Source organism: Mandrillus leucophaeus, unplaced genomic scaffold (genome assembly GCF_000951045.1).
Source record: "Mandrillus leucophaeus isolate KB7577 unplaced genomic scaffold, Mleu.le_1.0 Scaffold165, whole genome shotgun sequence".
In the NCBI taxonomy this organism is placed as follows: domain Eukaryota; kingdom Metazoa; phylum Chordata; class Mammalia; order Primates; family Cercopithecidae; genus Mandrillus; species Mandrillus leucophaeus.
Window position 1 is genome coordinate 2,526,293 of NW_012101643.1, and position 7,530 is coordinate 2,533,822.

The window sequence follows — 7,530 nt, forward strand, 5'->3', positions numbered from 1 at the left end:
ATAAGCTCCAACAAAAAGCATGGGAACCTGGAATCAATAAATAATCCTAAAAACCTCATTTAACCTAGTGACTGCATCCTTCCCTCTGGCAATTAAACTGACTTCCATGTTTCCTTAGGTCTCTACTCTGGAGGATAAGAGAAGCAGCAAAAATCACTGACTGAGTTGACCATCCAGCCCTAAATAATGAAGAGATGACCATAAACTCTATTTTTAAAATGGTAAGTGCCAAAAAATCTTTTTGATAGCCTTTTTAATCCCCGGCAGTTCCATCTCACAATTGATTAAATTCATTTGAAGACACAATAGTAATCTTTGGATAAGCATGAAAATAAAACATTAGAATCCCAAATATACTCCCCTAGGGGCAATCACATAAGCATATTAGAGATAAATGAAATTTTTTACAAATAGCAAACCTTTATTTACCAATTTGTGGATTTTCCCCCCCAGTCTTAAATCTTGGGTATTTTGTATTTTCACATTTTTCACTTTCCTTCTGTCCCTAGATCCTCCTAATTTCCTACTACTCAAGTAATTTGTTCCGTTTAATCAAAGAAATCAACCTGATATTTCATTACATTTAGCTAAAAACTCAGAAATAAACCTATTTATGAAGCGCACTATGTCATATACTGTAGAAACTTCATTTTAGCCGTGTTATATTGCTGGCAATTACTGAACTACAAGAGGCTTTTTTTCCCCCCCCTTCTCTCCCAACTTAATAAAGCCTGTCAAAGTTTCCAGGAAACCAACTGTGACTGCTGCTTTTATTGCGTTCTGATGGGATCAGTGATTACAGAACCTCAGCGTCACAGATCGCTCTCTCCATAGAGCGCGGAGGAGAACGCGGTGTAATCCAGGGCGCCAGGCACACTGCCTGGGCCCGAGTAGGCGGGCATCCTCTTGATGCAGTACTGGGCCTGATCCGGGGGCAGCTCCCGACGCAGCTCCTCCGCCAGGATGTATGGCTGGAAAAAAAAATACGCACGTGTTTGCAGTCAGTTGTAGAAAACACCACAACATAAATAGTCTTAATACTGACATATTTCTTGCATCTGTTTAATTTTTCAAAAGGACTAAAGAATAGGGAGTCTATTGGCATAGTAGTACCAGACAACTACCAGAAAGCCAAGTTGTACTTGTAGGAGTGTATCTAGAAGCTGGCCTGGCCAGCAGGAAGGGTGACATGCTTCATAAAGGCAAATGGAGCATTACTAGTAGTTCTCAAACTGAGCCACAGTGCAAGGATACATACTATGATCTGCATTTCATACCAGAAAAGATGAAGCTTTTCAAAAAAATGTTCAGTGGGAAATAGGACAATTCCAGCCAAATAGACTGGTTGGTAAAAGTCAAAGTAAATCACAAATATCACATTATAATTTATATAATTATAGTTTGTATATTATATAATTTATAGTAGAAGTTTCTTAGTGGGGTTGGAGGAGCCACGGTTTATTACCTTCTAAGTCAGCTGGGCTCTTTCCCATCCACCCTCACCCCATAGGTAAATGATTCATTTTAAAGAAAACATTATTTTAAAAATAGTTGGTCTTATCTGATTTTTAAGGTAACAAATATGGCTCTGTCAATGTGTTTAACATGCTAACCTCCTTGTGGTAATGTTCATTATCCTCTCAGCCAGAAAACAGGGTAAAATAATCCTGTCTCAAATTGAATTTATACATAGAGATGTTTTTATTGTTTGGGGGGTAAAATATGAAAATTCTGAACTGGCAATTAAACTCCTCCTGAAGGTCTAGGCTACATGTAATGAAACGTTTGCCAATTTTTTACTGACTGAACAGCTATATTTAACTTTGCTCCATGATTTTGCTGGGCACAAAGTCAGGGTTATTGATCCTTGGGAGAATGTACCCAGTTTTATAACATCTAAATTGCATGGTTTCTTCTTTCTGAGTCACAGTCACCAAACTAGAATGTAAAATGGGGGTTGAACCAGTAACACACACACACACACACACAAACATAAAAGTACAAACACACTACTGTCCCTTCTATAAAAATTCAATGCAAGGCCAAGCACGAATGCCAGCAATGGCGTGTCTGTTCCCTCTGTGCTGAGCGCCCCATTGTTGTATATCTACCTGCTGCTTTCTGAAATCAGTGCCAATGTTGTATAAAATACACTGGTATAAAAATGGTTTTTATTTACAACACTGTTGCCTTTTCTGTTAGAATGACGTAATGGACTCCTGCTAAAGCAGAAGCAAATCTGTGAATGCAGACCTTATCAGAAGCCAGGATCCGGAAGGAGGCGATGACCTGCTCGGCGGTATCCGTGTCGGCCGTCTCTCTAGTCATGAAGTCGATGAAGGATTGGAAGGTGACAGTACCTTGCCCATTGGGATCTACCAGGGTCATGATGCGGGCAAATTCGGCTTCACCCTGGGGCAAAGTGCAAAGAAACATGTACTCGAACGGTACGCAGCTCTCAACAGAGCCGTTCTCATTCTTTCCCTAGTGACACGCCAATTCTTTTATGTCTGAAAACTGAAGTTTGACCTGTGCTTCCCTTCAGTCTTTGGACGAGACTCCCCTTAAGGGTGACTTAGGTTTACTGCTACCAAATAATTTTAAAAGTTGCTGGAGCTTCAAACCAGAAGCTTGTAAATGTCAGAATTCTTTCCTCTCTGGGACCCACTGCTAGCCTTCATGGGTCACGGAATGTAATTATGGAAGAGTAGGTCAAAGCCAGAGCTGAACCCTTTTCTCAGATTAGAACTAGGAAAGCGATGCTGCCAAATTGAAGGCAGCTCAGAACACGGCTGTCACGACTGTAGTTTACAGTCCCGAAGAGAATCGAGGCAGGCCAGGTTAAAAACACCCATTAATGGGTAACAGAGAAGTACTGGATATTCTAGGACTATTCCAGCCCAAAGGAAATGTAAGTTTATCTTGGCTGATTTATGACTAAACCTTTTTTACCTTTCAACATATTAGAGGAAAAGGCACTTGAAAAATCATCAGGATGCTACTAAAAGCCACTGAAGTGTACACTTTAAATGGGTAAACCACAGTACGTGAGTTATATCTCAGTAAAGCTGTTTAAAAAAATCAAAAAGCCTATATTCTCATCTCCTTCACTAGAAAAAATCATCTGACCAATTATTGAATAAAAATAAATGCTTTGGTTCTGTGACTCTTTTTTTTTTTTTTGACAGAGTTTCACTCTTGTCGCCCAGGCCGGAGTGCCGTGGTGCAATCTCAGCTCACTGCAACCTCCGCCTCCCAGGTTCAAGTCATTCTCCTGCCTCAACCTCTTGAGTAGCTGGGATTACAGGCACCCAACACCATGGCTGGCTAATTTTTGTATTTTTAGTAGAGATGAGGTTTCACCATGTTGGTCAGGCTGGTCTCAAATCCCTGACCTCAGGTGATCCACCCGCCTCGGCCTCCCAAAGTGCTGGGATTACAAGCGTGAGCCACTGTGCCAGGCCCCGTGACTTTATTTTTATATAGCAACAGTGAGACCTTCAAAAAATCTTATCCTATATAATGAAAATGAACCAATCCCAAATGCACTACCTTGGTTTGAGCTTATCATCTTCTATAATAGAAATCTAAACTCAATAAAATATCAAATCTTAGTACACAATTTCAACTTCTGTCTTACCAGGTCATAACCCATGGAAATCAGGCAGGCTCTGAAATCCTCATGATCCATCAGGCCATTCTTCCTCTGTTGGCAAAAACAAAGGACAGAGCAGGTGAGCACAGAGCAAGTCGGGCAATACTACTTGACCAACTGAACAAAGATCTGGTAAGAGAAGTGCTTCAAGCTCTGCCAAGGTCATAAATGTCACCACTGACTTGCAAGAAGGATGGAGCCAGCACAAGGATGTTACAAACTAGTGTCTTAAAAATCAAAAAGAGGGGAGAGGAGGGTAAAGACCAGACAAAAACGAAAGGAGACCACACACTCAAGAAAATAGCAAAAGGAACCAGTTGAGAGCTCACTACTGCCACCTACTGATGACAGACATATCGTAAATGTTCTAAGAAATGACGATGCTCTCAATGATCCCAGGTTGTCATGGTTTGTAAAATTCCTGCAGAGATGAGCACATTCCTAGAGCTCCAACACCTAAAAAGCAACTACTCTTAGGCCCTTGGGCCAGGACGCAGTGGCCCCTATGTGTGGCAAGGTCAGCTGCTCCCAAAAATCCAATGAGAGTCTACACAGAGTAGTGTGCAAGAAGGGGTCCACAGGGACAAGTTTCCCAGCTGAGAAAGGCCAGGTCAGGACAAACTGCAACCCAACTCTACAGAAACAGGGGTGTCAATGCAAAGCCCTGCATGTGACGTGAAGTGCACAGCTGTGCTGAAGATTCCCTGGAGGGTTTTGAAGGGATGGCTAATGTTCCAGCATCAGTACACACTTAGAGAAGAAAACACTGGTTATTGGCCATATGAATTATTAAATAGAAGGCTATTTTCTGTTGTTTGCGCTTGCCCATGAAACAGCCAGTCCCAAAAGCTAATGTCAGAAGTTCTTTTTTTCTATGAATAAGAGACTTTATGTGTCTGTCCTCACATCCATGTACTCTGCCCTCAGTCACCGCCAGATTCCTCAGCAGCATTCTCTGAAGTGATGCTTCCCACCTTGACCCGATTCTCCTCTACTTTCTCTAATGCTCCTCCTCTGGCTCTTCTGCCTCCCATAAACGTAGTAGTTCCCTAAGATCTGGGCCTTCTCTCTTCTTACTCTCCAGACTCTTGCTGGACAGGGCCATTATACGGTGACTCCTGCAGGCTTCAGCCCAAAACTCTAGACCTGGACTCCTCCTGCTTTTGCAATAGCTGAGTCCCACTTCTCCCATGTCTTCACGGTTTGAACTTTCCATCTCACCCTCTCCCTTAGCCCCCAAATCCTGTTGTTTGCCTCTGTCAGATTTGTCTCAATCTCAGATCTACCTCTTTTCTTTTCTTCATTCCCACCGCTCCTATCCCTCAGCCCTGAAGTTCATGTTCCTTCTCTCTCACTTTTCCAAACAGACTCGGGTCTGACCCTCTACTAACTTTCTCATCTTTTCTCCTTCCCTTATGTCTATCCTTTATCTTAAATGTGCTGTCTGGCATTTTTTTTTTTTTTTTTTTTTTTTGCAGCACAGCTCTGGTCGTGTTACACCTATGCTGTAAAACCTTCTCTAATTCTCTGATGCCCATGAAGAATCCCTCCATTCACAGCCTCTGTGCCCCCTGCCATGCCTATCTTTACCATTTAATGAAAAGACGAAGCCAAGTGGATCCGTATCCCTGACATGACACCCCTTCCCACTACACAGTAAGCAAACTATTTTCCCCGGAAGACAAAGAATCATGTTTAATTTGAACAAACTTCTAAACATGGCACTGTACTCCTTGGATTTTTGTTCTGCACTGTACTCCTTGGATTTTTGTTGCAAAAGACTGTGATCACCTTGGATTCAAATCAATGTGCTTTCTTCCTCTAACGCAGCCCCAGTGACTAAGAGTGTCTTTCAATAAGAGATGGTTGTGTGCCGGGATGAAGAGCCATCATTTCCCTCCTTGGAAGAAAAATGACTTGGGCTTTACTGAATGCAGTTAGGTCAAACCAAAGCACGTTTTTGCACAATGAAGGTGTGCTGAAACTATAAGAACGTCAATATCCATCTCTGTGTATAATTTCTCACTAATGCCTAGCTCTGAACCCTCTAACAGGCCCAAATCTGACTGGTCTATCTAGCCCAGGGGCATTTTAGGAACCACTGAAGGACATTTGCAAATCATAACAGGGCTCCATACAAAGTAATGGTACATCCCTTTTAGTGATCTTTAAGAATTGGAACGTAGCTAGGCGCGGCGGCTTACGCCTGTAATCCCAGCACTTTGGGAGGCTGAGGCAGGCGGATCACCTGAGGTCAGGAATTCGAGACCAGCCTTGCCAACATAGTAAAACCCTGTTTCTACTAAAAATACAAAAAGTAGCTTGGCATGGTGGTGCATGCCTACTTGGGAGACTGAGGCAGGAGAATCGCTTGAACCCGGGAGGTGGAGGCTGCAGTGAGCTGAGATCACACCATTGCACTGTAGCCTGGGCACCAAAAGCACAACTCCATCTCAAAAAAAAAAGGCCAGGTGTGGTGGCTCACGCCTGTAATCCCAGCACTTTGGGAGGCCGAGGTGGGTGGACCATGAGGTCAGGAGATCGAGACCACCTTGCCTAACATGGTGAAACCCTGTCCCTACTAAAAAATATACAAAAATTAGCTGGCGTGGTGGCGGGTGCCTGTAGTCCCAGCTACTCAGGAGGCTGAGGCAGGAGAATCGCTTGAACCCAGGGGGAGGAGGTTGCAGTGACCCGAGATCGTGCCACTGCACTCCAGCCTGGTGACAGAGCGAGACTCCATCTCATTAAAAAAAAAAAAAAAAAAAAGAATTAGAGTGTAGCCTTAATAGTCACTCACTTTCAGCCACAGGATTAGTAAATAGTATTTTCTCATAAAGAATTGGTTTTACTCAATATTATTCAAATCAAAATACAAGATAATATTTTAAAAGCAGCACTTATCTTTTTATATGCCTTTACTATGAAAATTATCACCATTTTGTTGGTGCATGTCCTTAAAAGAGATCATGTGTCAATTTTGTTAATTAAAAAAGAAAACTGAGTTGTGTATGTTGAAAGAACAGGTTAAATTATGACCAGATGCTTTTCCTAAACAGTTGCTTAGGAAAAGCGTATCAGAGTTTTGTATTTAAGTCTTTACAAGATGACCTAAAGCCAACAGTCAGATTTTGTGAAAAATACACTTTGACTTAGAACAAATGAGCTTTGATGTCAACTAGAAATGCATTCTTATTAAGCGATCTGCATGAAACAGCACACAAACCTGGACTTTGTGTCACCTTGAGCAACATCAGAGCTTAGGACACTTAGTTTTGGTGGCGATTTTCTTTTGTCATAAACGATCCTGTTTCCCTGTAAATGTTGGGGAGCCTTAAGATTTAACCCGAGAGCACGCATATTATTTCAGATGCATTGTTTAATGTCCCCAGTATTGCCCTTCAAGTAAGTAGAGAGTGGTACCCTGTCAAAGTGGTTGAAGGAGGCTCTGAACTCATTCATCTGCTCCTGGGTGATGCCCTTCGCATCTCTCGTCAGGATCTGAGTCTCCACCTCATTGATGGTTCTGGCGATGGTTGTCAGCAGCAGCTCCCATCCAACACGTATGTGCTATTGAGGGAAAAGGGGAAAGATCAGTTCCAGGTCTTTCCAGCATGTCAACGCTGCCTCTTACTTTCATAACGGCACAGCCGACTCAGAGGGCTTACTAAGCAAGGCTCAGGATCGCCTTCCCTGCACTAGAAAAAAAATTCTACTTTGTCATCTGTTGCAAGATTCTGCAGTGAGAAGTACTTACAAGTACTTACAACTTTCTAATGGTGGCAGCGGACACTCTGTAGGATATGCTCTATCACCAGGGTTCTAACAGTGGCAGCGGGGACTCTGTAGGATATGCTCTGTCACCAGGGTTCTAA

General features: G+C 42.6%; 1 protein-coding gene across 1 annotated transcript in view; it reads right to left on the minus strand.

Annotated features, from left to right (window-relative positions):
* Nucleotides 1-232: 232 nt before the first annotated feature.
* ACTN2 (actinin, alpha 2) overlaps nt 233-7,530 on the minus strand; it is a 55,059-nt gene continuing 47,761 nt past the window's right edge. The window contains exons 18-21 of the mRNA XM_011976377.1: nt 7,079-7,225; nt 3,641-3,706; nt 2,254-2,412; nt 233-971 (exon numbers count right to left, since the gene is read on the minus strand). Coding sequence (XP_011831767.1) covers nt 813-971; nt 2,254-2,412; nt 3,641-3,706; nt 7,079-7,225 — 531 coding nt within the window. The 3' untranslated portion in view covers nt 233-812. The remainder of the gene's footprint in view (nt 972-2,253; nt 2,413-3,640; nt 3,707-7,078; nt 7,226-7,530) is intronic.